Source organism: Dasypus novemcinctus, chromosome 2 (genome assembly GCF_030445035.2).
Source record: "Dasypus novemcinctus isolate mDasNov1 chromosome 2, mDasNov1.1.hap2, whole genome shotgun sequence".
Lineage (NCBI taxonomy): Eukaryota > Metazoa > Chordata > Mammalia > Cingulata > Dasypodidae > Dasypus > Dasypus novemcinctus.
The window spans coordinates 154,796,868-154,814,579 of record NC_080674.1 but is presented as its reverse complement, the minus strand read 5'-3'; the positions used below and the strand labels follow the sequence as shown (position 1 = coordinate 154,814,579).

General features: G+C 36.8%; 1 protein-coding gene across 1 annotated transcript in view; it reads left to right on the top strand.

The window, feature by feature from the left end:
* LARS1 (leucyl-tRNA synthetase 1) overlaps window positions 1-10,556 on the top strand; it is a 75,570-nt gene extending 65,014 nt beyond the window's left edge. The window contains exons 29-32 of the mRNA XM_058280294.1: window positions 1,985-2,089; window positions 3,414-3,509; window positions 5,441-5,573; window positions 10,165-10,556. Coding sequence (XP_058136277.1) covers window positions 1,985-2,089; window positions 3,414-3,509; window positions 5,441-5,573; window positions 10,165-10,370 — 540 coding nt within the window. The 3' untranslated portion in view covers window positions 10,371-10,556. The remainder of the gene's footprint in view (window positions 1-1,984; window positions 2,090-3,413; window positions 3,510-5,440; window positions 5,574-10,164) is intronic.
* The last annotated feature ends 7,156 nt before the right edge of the window (window positions 10,557-17,712 follow it).

Genomic DNA, 17,712 nt, shown 5'->3' with positions numbered 1-17,712 from the left:
ATCAGGAAGGCCTTTTAATTCTCCTATACCACAGTCAACTATCTGAGCCTGAGGTGTTTGAAGTTTCCAAAATGATTTTGAATCCTGGATTGACTTATACCAGTCAAGTTATAATCTGTCTCCTGAGATCCTCATAGTTCATATGTCCCCACTCAGCTGATGGCATTGGTCAAAATGGCAGATCTATTTTCAACATGTAGATCCAACAAAATATCCCAAATTGTTGCAAAGGCAATTGATTTTGGTGATATGCTTTAAGAGAATACAGTGAAATTGATTTGGAAAATAGTGCCATATATTTATTAGACTCAAGACTTGGCTTCCTTAGGATCTCATTTAAATTTGAAGAACCAGTGTCAGGCTGTGTACCAGCATATTTTTTCAATAATATTGAAATATTGTTTATTTGCCTGGTAAATTAGTGATTTTGCAAACTTTGAGAGTTACTAATAAATTTTGGAAAAAGAAAATAATTTCTAGTATTTTTTTCATGGGAAAGGAAAGAAACAACTTGGATGGTAAACTAAAACAATACTAGCAATATAGACAGGTTACTTTCATCAAAGTGCCACATGTTTAAGGCAGTTTCCTCTATCTGTGCATATGGATTTCTGAAGTTACATTCTGAGTGGTAAATACTTAATATGTGTTCAAGTAAGAATAAATAGTTTTTTGTATGCTACGGGATTATCTGGGTACCAGATAGTATGATTTTTTCTTTTAAACTATTCAAGAGTATCTTCTATAGTTTTTTGGTTTTTGTTTTGTTACTAATTTAGTATTCTGTGAAATAGCTCTAAAAAGGTGGTATCTCAGAAAATTTTATTGCATTGTGTATGTATATATGTTTTTGGTTTCCTGAAGGGAAATTTTCACGTATTTGTTTGATTTTTTTTGTCAAAGTGAAAACTTTGGGTTTGTATATTCAGTCAGTCTAAATAAACAATGGTGAAACCATATAATTTTATAAATCTATAAACATTGTGCCTTTTAGTATTTTCATTGCTGCTCTAATCTTATCATAATTTAAATAATTATGATGAGCTAGTAATTTCATTAACAAACAAACACAGTTAAGAGAGACCATGAATTGAAGGCCTTTCCTTTAAAATGTTCAACTTTGGAGATTTCATCAATTGAGAAAAGAATGATGGTTTTGGAGGAAAGATGTTCTTTTAAATATATTCCTTTTTTTTTTTTAAGATTTCTTTTATTTATCACCCTCCCCCTCTTGTTTTGCACTTGCTGTTTGCTCCTGTGTCCATTTGCCGTGTACTTTCTGTGTCTGCTAGTCTTCTCGTCTTCTCTTTTGGAGGCACCAGGAACTGATCCTGGGACCTCAGAGTGGAAGAGAAGCACTTAATCTCTTGAGTCACCTCAGCTCCCTGGTTTGTGTGTCTCTCATTGTCTCTCTCCTTCGTCTCTTTTTGTCGCACCAGCTCACACCATGGGTCAACTCTCTGCATGGGCTAGGTTGCTGCATAGGCCAGCTCACTTTCACCAGGAGGCCCTGGGAAACAAACCCAGGACCTCGCATGTGGTAGATGGGAGCCCAGTCGCTTGAGCAACATCTACTTCCCTAAGTGTGTATATATATATATATATATATATATATATATATTTTTTTTTTTTTTGGCTTTTACAAGAGAGATTTATTAAGATAGAAGCTTACAGTTCCAAAGCTGTGAAAATGTCCAAATCAAGGCATCATCAAGGTGCAGTTGTGCGCAGTCAGGAACATGGCTTTTTTCTGAGTTCAGCTGTGGACCGTCAAGCACATGGGCTGTCTCTCCCCTTTCCTCATTGCTTCAGCTTCGGCTCCTCTGCTGGTTCTAGCCTCTGACCTCTCTCAACCTCTTGGGGTTTCTCTCTCTTTCTGTGCCTGCAGGCCATCCTGGAGTCGTCTCTCACATGGCAGCTCTCTGTTTCTCCCTAGGTATATTCTTAATGTGATTTTGTTTTTCAAAACCATTTTGGCTTTTAGGAAAATCTAGAGAAGATGGGGCCCCATGTTCTGGATTTGCAATTGGAATTTGATGAACAGGCAGTACTTATGGAAAATATAGTCTACCTAACAAATTCCCTTGAGGTAAGAAGAACAAGGGTTTTTAATAACTATAATCCAGCTCTTTTGTTATGTAATAAACCTTTTTATAAATGTCATCTTCTATTTTTAGGACCTTGCCAAATGTATCAGTCAAATATACTTTTGGAGATAAAGAGAATGGGGTGGATATAGAAGTTACAGGGAAAAAAAATGATCTCTTCATTTATCTACTATCCTGTACATTTTATGTACAGGATAAATGTACTAACTGTGTATGCCTGGCTTTTCCCCAAAAAATTATCCTTCTAAAAAATGAGGAGAGTCCTTATGTTTACATGCTTTTAAAGTCTTTCATATATGGGGTACTCTGAATTCCTTCCCCGCCCACCCGCTTTGGACCTCAGATCCACAGAATTGAACTAATTATAATCCTTGGTTCCTGATATACTATCATTGGTCCATGCCTTTTTAAGAAAAATTTATTAATAACACAGTGATCATCTATGAATCCACTTCTCAGTCTAGAACATTTGCAATAGCTTTCACATGAGTTTCTCCCCATACTATCTACCTGCCAAAATCACAACTTCATATATAGATTCTTAAAATGCTACCTTAGATAACTTAGAAGGAAAGATCATTTGCTCTAGAAAACTGTGTTAGAAAACTAAAAAAACTGGTTCTAGTGATATTGAAAGTACTAATGTGAAAAAAATGTGTATTTAGAGTTTGAATGAAATTGTTTCATGAAATATAAGAATGGCAGTGTTATTTCTAAATTAGAATTTTATGTAATGTAATTTTAAGTGAGTTAATAAAAAGGAAATTAAGAAATTAAATATTAGACATCTATTTTGTATATTTCTCTAGATGTTCATATATATTAACAAAGGTCAAAAAACTTGTCTTGAATCTTCTCACTTGGAAAACTGGGGTATACCTTATATGAGAACCATCTTATATTCAGTCATGTGCAGCAGTGCTGAATCAGATATAGCTGACTTTGTACAAACTAAACGTGTGGCTGTTTCATTTGCAAATGGTAAATTTTTTACCTCTTCTTCCATTTGTTTAAGTGGAAGTTTTCTATCCTGATTTTCATTTTCTCATACCCACATAGATGCCAGATAATAGAAAATGTTAAACATGGCTATATAAATAACAGTAATGTGATACATTTAAGATGAAAGTTAAGAAATAATTGATTACAGAGTTCATTGAATGTTTTTGTGAAAATAATAAAAGTGCACAGGCCATTTCAGAGTTAAGTGGAGAACCTAGTTTTGTTCTTTGATGAATGAGGTGATGATTAATTTCAACCATATTAAGTGAAACTAATGACTTCTGTATTTTCCCCTCTATTTAGCTAGAGCACATAGAAGTCAAGTTTGCCTCTGAAGCAGAAGATAAAGTCAAGGAAGACTGCTGTCCGGGGAAACCACTTAATGTTTTTAGAACAGAAGTAGGTTGAAAGAATCTCCCTGAATCATTGCCTTTTCAAGCGAGAAGTGACCTTAGAGGTCATTACATCTAAATCCATCATTTTAATAATGGAAGGAAGTGAGGTCCAAAGAAGTTAAGTGATTGGTTTGTCCTGGGCCACATTGTTAAAAATTGGGCAAGAGTTGAGGTCACCTATTTCCTTGTTGGCGCAATACTCACTTTTCCTTACTTTATTATTATGGATGGCATCAAGTGTTATTTTGAGAGTTTTAAAAATAAAAACATGATTTCCAAAATTTAATTTTTTTTTTAAAGGAAAATGCAGTAGAAATTGAAATGTAAGACTTTTTAAAATAGTGTAAAGGAGCTTTCAAACTTCAGGTGAGTCTTGGTTTGATTATTATTTATTGTTATTCAGGACTTTTTGGTTTCTGGCATAAACCAGATTGATGCATCATCTTAAATTATGCTGGAATTACTTTCTTTTTTTTAAAGATTTATTTTTATTTATTTAATTCCCCTCCCCTCCTCCGGTTGTCTGTTTTCTGTGTCTTTTTGCTGCGTCTTGTTTTCTTTTGTCCACTTCTGTTGTCGTCAGCGGCACGGGAAGTGTGAGCGGCGCCATTCCTCGGCAGGCTGCTCCCTCCTTCGCGCTGGGCGGCTCTCCTTATGGGTGCACTCCTTGCGTGTGGGGTTCCCCTACGCGGGGGACACCCCCGTGTAGCACGGCACTCCTTGCGCGCATCAGCACTGCGCATGGGCCAGCTCCACACGGTCAAGGAGGCCCGGGGCTTGAACCGCAGACCTCCCATGTGGTAGACGGACGCCCTAACCACTGGGCCAAAGTCTGTTTCCCTGGAATTGCTTTCTTGTCTTTCATTTTTGGAGGCTATTATTGGTAAAATGGAAAAGGATTTGGAGTTGGGTTTTCTGTTTATTTACTCTCATAGAACACATTCAGAAGAGCAACATTTGGCAAAGTACAAATGGACTGTAACTGTGAGGGTCCATAAAATGGCCTGCTTTGGATATATTCTGATCTTTTACCACATTTAGTTAAAAACCCAGCAAATAGAAAAAGCCTGTTTTGAAAGAAAAAAGTAATCATGGATATATCCTGCATTTATCTTGATGTGAATGAGTAGTTTTATTCCCTAATCAAATATTTATTAAGGTTGGTGGTGGGTTTTTTTTAGGACATACTGGGAATTGAACCCAGAACCTCATTCATGGGAAGCAGGTGTTCAACCACTGAGCTACATCTGCTTCCTAAGTATCGTGGTTTTTTAAAAGTGCAATCATTTGGGCCATGGACATAGGTATATGAAATGTTCCCTTTACAAATGTATTTACTTGAAACTACTTTCAAGTATTCCATTAAGCTACTATGTATTGTAAGTCTTTCACGAGACATTGACTTTTTTCCCATTTAAAATAACTAGCAAATTCCTTGACTACAAAGCTTCTGTAAAGTTGGAAGTAGTATGGCACAGCACTGGGTTTAATCCTGTCCCTGTCACTTACTAGCTTTGTGACCTTCAGTTAATTTCTTAATTTTTCTGGTTCTCAGCTTGTCTTCTGTGAAAAGGGGTCCAAAAGAACTCTCTCAGGATAGAGAAATGATGTCTATAAAGTGCTTCATACAATGCCTGATGCATAGTAGAAATTGAGTAAATGATTGAATGGTTGTGGAAGAGAAATAGTAATTATTATTGTCTGCTCTCAGTATTGGTTTTGTAATTGTAGTCATTTTTACCCAGGCATTTGGTTGTAAGCATGAGCTTGTAAATCTTTTCTTCCATATTCAAGTGTCTCTTGGTCATGATTTTAAAATTAGGTCTAGACCATTTGTCTTTCATTAGGCGTTAAAAATGTAGCACAGACTCCACCTCCCTCTATAATATTCAAGTTTATTTTCCTATAGCAATAATTTTCACTGTTTTTTCCTAGCCTGGTGTGCCAGTTTCCCTAGTAAATCCCCAGCCATCCAATGGCCACTTCTCAACCAAAATTGAAATCAGACAAGGAGATAACCATGATTCCATAATCAGGCGTTTGATGAAAATGGACCGAGGAATCAAAGGTAAAATGGTTACCCTGAAATGCTTGTTTGGCAATAGCTTGTGAATTTGATGAGTTCTAAGCAGAGGGAAGAGAGAAAAATTACTGGCTTGCTTAGGGACAGCTGTGTAATTTGTAGAAAGAGTATTGGACCCAGAATTAGGAAACCTATATTCTCTTTGAGACACTGTGCCTAGGTGACATGTAAGCTCTAAACCCTTTTGCTTTTAGCAAAATTAGGACATTGGATTAGATCTTTTTCAAGGCTTCATGTAGCTCTACAAACTATAATAAATACTTTCTATCTTTTGGATTTGTTCAGAATTAAGGAATAGACCTATAATATTCCAAACTAACCTGCCCAACTGGGTCTGTTCCTGGAGAAGAAAGAGTGACAAAATACAACTTACTGAGTGTCTGCCTTGTATTAGTCATTTAATCCTTTACAGTTCTCTGATGTAGAAGGTATTACTGATCCCCTTTTACAGATAATGAAACAAAGGCTCATAAATGCTAAGTAATTTATAACACTCATCTAGTAAATCCTGTTGCTGGAATTCAAGCTCTGATCTATGTGACACCAAAGCTCATATTCTTTCTTTGAAACACTGTGCTGCCATGTAACATGTGAAAACAATCATAATTTCTTATTGTGATTAAGCCTAGATCTTCTATGATTATATTTAATGTAATAATTTGTGGCTGCATTTTTTCACCCAGCCAGGTCCTAGGCTGAGCAGGGCGTGAAGGAAGTTAGTGTGTCTCTGAATTATTTTTCTTCCAAATTATGAAGGTTAATTAATTTTTGAGAGTGTCTATTTTGTACTCTCTCTTTCTTCTCTTTTTGATGGCAATCAAGAGTTGATTGGGCCACATTTCATTAGTATAAAAGTTTTCTAAAAAGATTTGCAAGTCCCAGACTGTAACCTAGTTTATGGAATGATATTCAGTATAACATTATTCTATTAAAATAAGAATTGAAATAACCCTTTGGGATTCGTTCTGTCCTGTATTTTTTGTTCTCTTGAAGTCATTCTTCCACCCATTTATTCCTTCTCTGAACAGTTATTGAGAGACTACCAAGTGTAGTGTCTAGAGAGACAACTGTCTATGTAGACTCCCATGTGTGTACTTGGGGGTTGTGGGGAGTCCACAAACTCTGTTCATTAGGAAGCTGCTTCTAGAAAAGGGGTAGGGGAATAAGGTATTGAAGCACATAATCATAATTTAAGGAGAAACTGCTGAGTGCAATAAGAAAGCTACAGATAAATGTATAGCACAGAAGAAGGTGAGATTATTTCCAGCCTTGGTGATCAGTGATGAATTTATGGACATAGAATTATTTGGATGAGTACTTGAAAATTATATACACAAGGATGAAAGGAAAGGGCATAATGTGACGAGGGCTTTACATTGCATATTAATGTTAAGGACCTTATAGTTTATAGACATTTTTCATGTTCCCTTCAGTAAAACAGGAACTGTAGAATACTAGTGCCACTGTTAGAATTTACAGGGCACAAGAAGCATAACTTGCAATTTTAGGAAAATGGGCCATTAGAAAGCCTGTTTGTGGCTTGCCATTTGGGTGCTTTATATTGCCTACAGTCTTTAATAATGAGAAGATTTTGTGACAGCAAGAATTCTTAGCTGTGAAGAGCAATATGATGGCTTTTAAAGAAAAGAGATATTTGTGTGGGCCTACTACATGGAATTATTGTGAGGTTATAGCACATAAGACAATGCATTTCTGTATTGAAATTGTATTATATAATGTTAAGCCTGCTGTAGTGCGGGAGGTCGAGGCCACAAAGGTTGACTGAATGTTTCAGTATTCCAAAGAAACCACACAGGAAGCCAGCAGGAATAGATATGCCTTTAATACTTACAGGACCCGATGGCAGACGGTTCAGAAATATCATGCCAGTCCTTGGGGGTAGGGGCTTATAAAGGTATTACAGCAGGGGGAAAAGGGGCAGTGCCCAGAACTGCTATAGAAATGCTACAGAAATATGCTTGTGCATGTGATTCTCCAAACATTCTTACCCCATCTTTGCTCTTATTGTCAAGGACCTGGCTGCTAGCAAGTTCAGTGGTCCCTTCTTTCAATTCTAATCAACAGGGAGGAAGAGGCGGGGGAATGGGTATTTATGTTAACCCTTCACCTGCCTTCCTTTTAATTGTACTCAGATATAGCACTGATGAGGTTTTTCAGAACTGTACTGAAATGTATTTTCTATATCTTGTTATTTCTTACTGAGCTTCTGGCATAATTCTTACTAGTTGTAAATAGTATTTTCATAAAGTGCTTTAAGTTTGGTGTTAGTAGCTGCTATGAATTTTAGAAAATAGAAATGTTGAGGGGATTTGAGATTGATAATCTCTAAGTATCTACAGAGGAGATCTAACCTTGAGACTTTCCCAAAAGCTCTCAGTATGCTTTGATGTCTACTGAGTACAATGAGTGTATGAGTTGGGAAAGGAGTTGAATTCAATGGCATAGTTCTCGGTCTGCTGCAATAGCATAGCCATCAAGACATCAAATTAGTGCCGATTGTATTGAGAGTGATTATGATCTAGGTCCAGTAGGAACTGGACTAAAAGCATCATTTCACTCCACAAAGGCCCTGAGCAACTATTTGATGATAATGACTTTAAATCACTCTCAGCCCATGCCACATATGAACTAATAACTTGGAGGTGAAGGGCACCATTTCACATCATCAATCCCTGGGGACTTTCAGTCACTCTCTTTACTCTAAGTGCCTTATGTCTTTGTAGTTGCAGACTTAAATTTCAATATTTTCAATGATAAGAGAGGTCTGGGATAAGAAAAGATAGTAAAATCACTAAAAAACTCCAAAAATTTATTGGCAATAATGAACTACATGGTGAAACATCAAAGCAAATGTGTTTTGTCACTTAGAAGCTTATTAAGGCTTCTTTGAGATAAGTTTCATTAAAAATTGCTTGACTTGGTGAGCAAGGTCTGTTTCAGAGTGAGAGAAAGGAGAGGCAGACCTGCAGTAAAAGGCCCTGTGCATAAAACCTGCTGGCAGGACTTGTCACTGCTTCCATAGGAAAATATTTGGTACCACTAATTATACAAGGTGAATTGCAGTAGCTGTTAAGAATTATTTTCTTCCCCCAGGATCATGGCTTGTCATGAAGGCTATGTTTGTTTTTTTTCCCATTTTAATTGCCAGGGCTTGTGTTATATTTGGGAATAGAATGTATGGTCTCTGCAGAGATTGTCCAAACACTCTCAGGCAGAGTTTACCTTGGTGGTAGTTGCTGGTAGTTGCTCTATAAGTCCCAAGATTCCTACTCTAAACTTCCAGTCCTTTGGTCTTTGTTTCCCAAAGAGAATATAGAGTGTGGCCAGTTACATTAATGTCTCCTTTTATCTCTCATCCTTCTCATGCTAAGTTTCATACTCTTAAGGCAAGTATGAGAGAGTATAGCACTCGGATCACCCAGTGATCTGCTTTAGAATGGGTGGAATTAATTCAGTGGATCAGGCTAAACATAACTAGCCATGCTGCATTAGAAAAAGATTTAAACCCATAATCAGCATTTGTAGTCATTTATGTTTCCCCCCCTACAAACACATCATTTAAAATACAATTCATTTGATGTTGGAAGTCTTAGAATTTCTGAAATAAATAAATTTCTTTAAGGCCAGTTGCTGGCAGGCTTGAAGGATCGTAAATTTGTTCAAGTGATAAGTGCTTTCTTTGCCAGGAGCCATCTTATCAACTTGCACAAGAACAGCTCAGGAAAATCTCAAGCAGGGTAGAATTGGAGTTCATCTAAAAGCTTAAGTTTCTAAAAGCTGTGGCTTTTCCCTCTATACTCTCTCCCTTCTCTCCTTGTCTCTCCTCAACTTAATACAAACACTTCCATTTTTTAAGCAACAGAAGAAAATGGTAATGCTTCTTAGAATAGTAATTCTTTCTCTAAAATTATCTTCCAAGAAAAGTCACAAGTCTTGCAGGTTTAATGTATTCCAGGAAGTAAGACAGAAAGTTTAATAAGTTTAAGATTTTTTGATTTTCTGAAAAACGATTAATTGAAGCATATAAAAAGTGATTTGAGAGCCCAGCGGGTATAGCTCAATGGTTAAGCACCTACTTTGCATGTACGAGGTCCAGAGTTCAATCCCCAGTAACTCCAAAAAAAAAAAAAAAGTGATTTGAGAAATCTTACATATTAATGCTCAAAAACATACTCAATCCTTTCTCTGTCTTGATTTATAATTCCAGGAGATGTTGGTATTATACAGAACTTCTGTCAGCCTTTGGTCTGATTAAAGGCTGACAGGGGATGAAAATATGTTAGATTTAATAGCTTTGCTCCCTGTGATTGGGTAATATTTAATAATATGGCAAAAATATTTTTGTTTTGATGTAACAACCAATGTGTTTAAAATGCATATTATCAGGGAGTGTGTGTAGCTCAGTGGATTGAGTGCCTGCTTCCTATATATGAGGTCCTGGGTTCAACCCCTCGTACCTCCTTAATAAAAGAAAAAGTGAATTACCAGACTTAGTCATGTGTTTGAGTCAGTGACTGTACTTAAGTGCTCATATTGATAATTTCTTTTGCTGTAGACCTTTCCAAAGTAAAACTGATGAGATTTGATGATCCACTTTTGGGACCTCGGCGAGTCCCTGTCCTGGGAAAAGAATACACTGAAAAGACCCCCATTTCTGAGCATGCTGTTTTCCACGTGGACCTCATAAGCAAGAAAATTCATCTCACTGAAAATGGGCTACAGGCAGATATCGGCGATACAATGATCTACTTGGTTCATTAAACTCATGCAAATCGGAGGTTTATCCTGATTTGGGGGAATACTGTTGCTGTGATTGTGCCTGCAGAGTGACTGTGAGAACCTCAGGCTGGACCTAAAATAGATTTCATTTCTATCAAATTATGCTTGTAATCATAATTATACTAAGTCATCTTTGATTTTTGGACTTAATAAATTTTTCTTTCTTTCTTTGGGCCTCTAAGAGAAATGTTTTTTTTTTTTCATACTGTATGTTTTTTTGTTTTGTTTTGAACAAATTTTGGTATTTCCCAGAAGTTTCTAGTTTTTCAGATTAGCATAAAGTATACCTTACACTATTTATGAAGGCTAAGGATTATCTAACAGCTTTTTTATATAGTATCTATTTATGAAGTTAGATGTAAGATCAGGACCAGAAGCAAAGATTATTTGATTCTCCTTTAAAAAGAAAAACAAAAGTAAATTATGTAGCTAGTTTTGTTTTTTTAAGAAAGAAACTCTTATGATGACTTAAAAGAACAAAGATGTTTTGACTTGACTATGTTCATTAAGTATTTTGTAAGAAGAGTAGGTCCTGCATTTTGTAAGAGTTTTTCTTAGCTTTAATATGTTTAATTAACCATTAATGATGGTTTTTCAAGGCTAATAGCAATAGTTTATGAGTTATTTCATCTACACTAAAGTAAGATGTTTTAGAAGAGAACATTTTTCCCCCCAGGAATCTGCATTTACCAAATGTATCTTCATTCTGTTTGTGTTTAAAGATCAGTGCTGACTGTACCACACTTACCTTAAACAAATCAATTTTATTGATACGTATTAATGAAAAATACAGTTTATCCAAAGTGTATCCAAATACAATCAGTGGTATTTGGTACAATCACATAGGTGTGCGTTCATCACTTAAATCATTATTAAAGCATTTTTATTATTCCAATAATAATAATGATAAAAAACACAGAAAATTCCTCACCTCTCAAAATTTCTCTTTCCCCTGCTGTATGCAGCTGCTATTTCTGGCTATTCTTGCACAATTATTTGTTTATTAAGCAGTTTTATTGAGATATATTCACATACCATAAGGTCTATCCAAATTGTATAATCAATCATTTTTTTAGCTGTTAAAAAGTCCTTTATTATAAAATTATAAAATAGAAGAATAGATTGAAAGAAGGTTTATTTATTTTATTTATTTCTCTCCCCCCACCCTGGTTGTCTGTTCTCTGTGTCTATTTGCTGCATCTTCTTTTTTGTCCGCTTCTGTTGTTGTGAGCGGCACAGGAATCTGTGTTTCTTTTTGTTGCGTCATCTTGTTGTGTCAGTTCTCCGTGTGTGTGGCACCATTCCTGGGCAGGCTGCACTTTCTTTCGCTCTGGGCAGCTCTCCTTACGGGGCGCACTCCTTGACGCATGGGGATCCCCTACGTGGGGGACACCCCTGCCTGGCAGGGCACTCCTTGTACGCATCAGCACTGTGCATGGGCCAGCTGCACATGGGTCAAGGAGGCCAGGGTTTGAACCACTGACCTCCCATGTGGTAGGCAGACGCCCTAACCACTGGGCCAAGTCTGCTGCCAGAAATTATAAATTTTAAACAAGAGTGCAAGGCCAGGTTAGAGTTAATATAATCAATTATAAAAAATAGCAGCAACAAACATTTGTAAATGTAAATAATAATTCAAATATAATGGAAATTAGTTATAACAATTCTAATTTTTATATTACAGCTCTTACTACTGGACGTAATCTCTAAGAATGAAGTAAATTATTGGTTTAGTTATTTAATTTCCATTTAGGTCATAATTCTTTCTAGATAATCAAATTCCTAAGTGGGAATTCTTCATATCTTATTGGAATGAATTACAGCAGATAACAATTTGTCAACTCATAATTTTATAAGACAGAAAAACACAAAATCTTGTTCAACACAAGTCATGCTAAATCATTATTGATCCAGATAGATTATTATGAATAAAAAAAGGTTAAAGAAAAATGAAATATCCAAAATATAGCTCTTTTCCAGCCCTCCTCAATTTAAAAGCAAGTGTTTATTTTATATGAAAAAAAATTACCAAATATTGATGACAGGAACAATTTTCCAGTTGCACTGAGTTCATATACTGTAATGTTATTTTACTTTTATCTGGTCTATTCCAGCTCTTCATTGGTTACTAGTGGCATGGAATACTTTTTTCCAACCTTTCTCTTTTAACATCCCTCCTTAAGATGTAGACAACATAAAGACAGTTCTTTTTTTTTTTTTTTTCTTTATTTGTCTATCAGTCTGTGTCTTTTGATTGGGGAATTCAGTCCACTAGCTTTCAGTGTTATTATTTAAAGGCATTACTTACTTCATTTTGTCTTTCAGCTCTCTGTTGTCATATTATTCTATTGTCTATCTTCTTATCCTTTAGTTTACCCTTCCTAATAATCTTCATTTCTAAACTCTTCTCCAAGTCTTTTGCCTTTGTGTTTTCCTTTCAGGCTGTATCACCTCCTTTAGTACCTCTTGTAAATCTGGTCTTTTGGTAACATATTCTATCAGCTTTTGTTTGTCTGTGAAGACTTTGAACTCAACCTCAATTTTTTTTTAAGATTTATTTATTTTTCCTCCCACCCCCACCCCGTTATCTGTTCTCTGTGTCCATTTGTTGTGTGTTCTTCTGTGTCTGCTTGTATTCTCATTAGGTGGCTCTGGGAACTGATCCTGGGACCTTCTGGAGTGGGAGAGAGGTGATCATTCTCTTGCACCACCTCAGCTCCTGATCTGCCACATCTCTTATTATTTCTTCTCTGTATCTTTTTGTTGCATCATCTTGCCACACCAGCACTCCTGTGCAGGGCAGCACTCCTGCATGGGGCAGTACTCTGCACAGGTCAGCACTCTATGTGGGCCAGCTCCCCATATGGGCCAGCTTGCCTTTACCAGAAGGCCCTAGGCATTGAACCCTGGACCTCCTAATTGGTAGGAGCCCAGTTCCTTGAGCCACATTTGCTTCCCTCAACCTCATTTTTGAAGGACAGCTTTGCTGGATACAGAATTCTTGGCTGCAGTTTTTCTCTTTCAGTATGCTAAATACATCATACTATTTTCTTCTCCCCGTGGTTTCTGATGAGAGGTTAGCACTTAATCTTATCGAGTTTCCCTTATATGTGATGCTTTTCTCTTGCTACTTTTAGACTACTCTCTTTATCATTTGTCATTCTGAAAAGTAGGTGTCTCAGCTAAGTCTATTTGGATTTATTCTGTTTGGGATGTGTTGTCCTTGGATATTATATTTATGTCCTTCATATGAGTTGGAAAGTTTTTGGTCATTATTTCCTCAGATATTCTTTCTGTCTCCTTTCCATTCTCTTCTCCTTCTGGGACACCCGTAATGCAAGTATTTATGTGTTTCATGTTGTCATTCAATTCCCTGAGACTCTGTTCCATTTTTTCCATTCTCTTCTCTTTTGTTCTCCTCTTCAGATGTTCTGTCTTTGAAATCACTAATTCTGTCTTCAAGCATTTCAAATCTGCTTTTATGGTACCTCTAGTGTATTTTCAATCTTGCCTGTCATGTCTTTCATTCCCATAAGTCTTTTATTTTTCTTTGCAGGTTTTCAAATTGTTTTTTATGCTCTCCCAGTGTCTTCTTAATAGCTTTTATTTCTTTAGTCACATTTTCTTTAGTCACATTTTCTTTAAATTCTTCGACATGATTTAGAAGAGTTGTGTGATTATCACTGTCTTAAATCCTGTATCTCTTCAGGATATGTGGTCTTTTGTCTGGGCCATCTCTTCCTGTTTCTTACTATGGCTTGTAATTTTTTGCTGATGTTTAGGCATCTAAATATGTTGGTGAATTTACTCTAATGGCCAATTTCTAGCCTGTTTTTTTTTTTCTCTCTCAGCTCTTTGATATTTCATTCAACTTATTCTCAGTCTTTAAAATTTCCCAGCTTAAATTTTCATAATTGGGCCAGAGATTCACTAGCGGGTAACAGATTCTCTCCCAGGGGTTGGATACAGAGAGCACAAAGTTTTTGTCCATGCAATTTCCAGACTGGCCAGCAGATGGTGCTAGTCAGTGCACTTTCCAAAGAGGTGTTTCAATCTCAGCATTCCTGTGTTCCTGTGTTGAATCTCTAGATGGAAGATTCAAAGAGGGGTCTGCTGGCAGAATTCACTGAAGAAAAGTACCCCGACCTCCCCTTCCTTTTCCCTTGAGCCATTTGACGGGAAGGAAGATTTCTGCACTCCTCTCAGCTGCATTGAGCCAGGTGTTTTACCCCAGCTTAATGTCTTGGGTGTCAGGGTAGGGAACCCTTTCTGGCTGCCATGAGGGCTTGGTAAGTCACATTTGTTATTTCAGCTACTTTGTCTCTCTGTCCCTCACCCTCCTGGGAATTGTGTAGCACTGTCCTGGTCTGCTGACCCCCAAAGCAGGTCCCTCAGACAGCTTTTGGCTCTCTCTGTTGTTTTTGTGAGAGCGTTCAGCTCTGCTTATTAGTCCATCACCATCTTCCGCAATCCTCTGGCATGTTTTTTGACATTGTTTTTGCCATCTGTCTTTCCCTGAGGAAAAAATGTAAGGGTTTGACTGGCAGAGAAGAAAAACATTTCCATTTCTTGAAGAATTTAATATTGGAAAAAGATCGATTTTCATAACCCTAAGGAACACAAGTTTTAATCTTGAGCTTTTTTCTTTGTATTGGGGCTGGAGATTGAAACTGGGACCTCTCATGTGGGAAGCCAGTGCTTAACCACTGAGCCCCATCAGCTTCTGCGAGCTGGTCTCCTTGTTTGTTTTGCTTGTTATTTTTTCTCAGGAGGCATCTGGAATTGAACCTGTGACTTCCCATGTGGGAGGTGGGTACTCAGTCACTTGAGCCACAAATACTCCCAACTTTGAGCTCTTATAAACAGGTTTTATTGAGCTTCCTATTGCTCTCTACAATTCAAGATTATTGGACCTAGTTGCTTTATCATGGGTTCATTGAAACAAACCATAGAATGTAGAACTGAAAGGTCCTTTAGAGATCAAGTGCAAGTCATCATCTAATTTCTGTGGGCAGTTAGTATAGGTTAGTGAGTAAGATTATGCACTCTGAAGTCAGACTAGTTAGATTTTAGATTTCCAGTTCTTCTATTTGCTACTTGAGTGATCTTGGCCAGTTATTCAGACCCTCAGTTTCCTTATCTAAGAAAATATGGAAATAATAATGGTACCTATTTTGTAGGTTTATGGTGAACTGTTTAAATGAAATGATCTAGGCAAATCATGTATATAGCTCAGTGCCTAGCAAGTAGTCAGCCTTCAGTAAATGTTAGCAAAGATCACTACTATTACTATTGCTGCTGCTATTATAAGTATTACTGCGGGGTTGATTTCTGAGCTCTCAGATTCCATTGGTCTCTATGTCTCTCTTTGTGTCAGTCTCATGCTGTTTTCGTTACTGTGGCTTTGTAGTAAATATTAAGATTGGGAAGCGTGAGTCTTCCAGCTTTGTTCTTTTGCAAGATGGATTTGGCTATTTGGAGTCCTTTACCTTAACATATAACTTTGATGATTGGCTTTTCCATTTCTGCAAAGAAGCCTTTTGTACTTTTTTTTCTTTATTAGAGAAGTTGCGGGTTTACAGGTGTCCCCTATATCACCCTGTTATTAACACCTTGCATTGGTGTGGAACATTTGTACAATTGAAAGCACTTAAAAATTTTTTTTCAGAGTTATCTTTAGTTTTATTTTAAAGATTAATTTTTCTTCTTAAAAAATACTTGCATATTGTTAGAAAAGAAAATACTACAAGGTGAATTATAAAAAGTCATCAGTACCCTACCTTACCCATCTCTACTTTGGTCCCCAGCAACAATATTTATTTATTTAATTTTCAAATAAAAATTAATTTTTATTTTTAAAGAAGCTTTAGGTTACATAAATGTTACACAAAAAATATAGAGGATTTCCATATGCCCCAGCACTTGCCCACATTAACAACATCCTTCATTAGTGTGGTACATTTGTTACAATTGATGAACACACACTGAAGCATTGCTGCTAAATGTGGACTATTGTTTACACTCTGTGCTGGACAATTTTGTAGGTTATGACAAAATATATAATGACCTGTATCTATCATTGCAATGTCAAATAGGACAATTCCAATGTCTTGGAAATGTCCCCATATTATACCTATTCTTCCCTCTCCCTCAAAATCCTCAAGATTGGGGAATGAACAGTGGACTAAAGTTGGCTTATTATTATTCTATTACAGACTTAGTATTATTCTAGCAGTGGAAGCATTTTTTAAGTCAATTTCATTGGTACATGTTAATACAGCATACAGTCCATCCAAAGTGTACAATCAATAGTATTTGATATGATCATAGTTGTGCATTCATCACTTCAGTGATTATTAGAGCATTTTCATTATTCCAATAATAATAAACAATAACAAACAAAAAAGTTCTACCCCTTAGTAACCACCCTTCAATCTCTCTATGCTTCCCTTGCCTTACATAACTGTTGTTTCCATCTTTTCAATTTATTTGTATTTATATTTTGTATAGATGGAGTCAAACAATATGTAGTACCTTTTGTCTAGTTTTTTTTCCATTTATATTTCCTTTTTACTAATTTTATTAGTTTTTTTCAAGATTTATTTTTTATGTATTTCTCTCCCCTTCTCCCCGCCCCCACCCCAGCCCCAGTTGTCTGTTCTCTGTGTCCATTTTGTTGCGTGTTCTTGTCCTTGTCAGCGGCACTGGGAATCTGTGTCTCTTTTGTTGTTGTTGCGTCATCTTGCTGCGTCAGGTCTCCGTGTGTGCGGTGCCACTCCTGGGCAGGCTGGACTTTCTTTTTGCGCTGGGTGGCTCTCCCCACAGGGCACACTCCCTGTGCGTGGGGCTCCCCTATGCAGGGGGACACCCCTGTGTGGCACGGCACTCCCTGCATGCATCAGCATTGCGTGTGGGCCAGCTGCACACGGGTCAAGGAGGTCCTGGGTTTGAACCGTGGACCTCCTATGTGGTAGGTGGTTGCTCTAACCATTGAGCCAAGTCCACCTCCTTGTTAATTTTTTATTAATATATTACTATACACTACTGTCCCTGTTTTGCTTTGATTGTATTTTTGTTTGATAATATCTTGTCACATTAACATACATTTGCTCAAAGAAAAACAGTCTTATATACGCAATATTAGCCATATTCTTATTTCAAAGGAGGGTTCTCTTTGCTATACAGTCCAATGTTACATTTTTTAGCTTTCCTTCTAGTAATATACATGACCTTAGACTTTCCCTTTCAACCACTGAAAGCATATTTTTTAATCAGCTTTAATCGAGATATACTAACATACCATACAATCCATCCAAGGTGTACA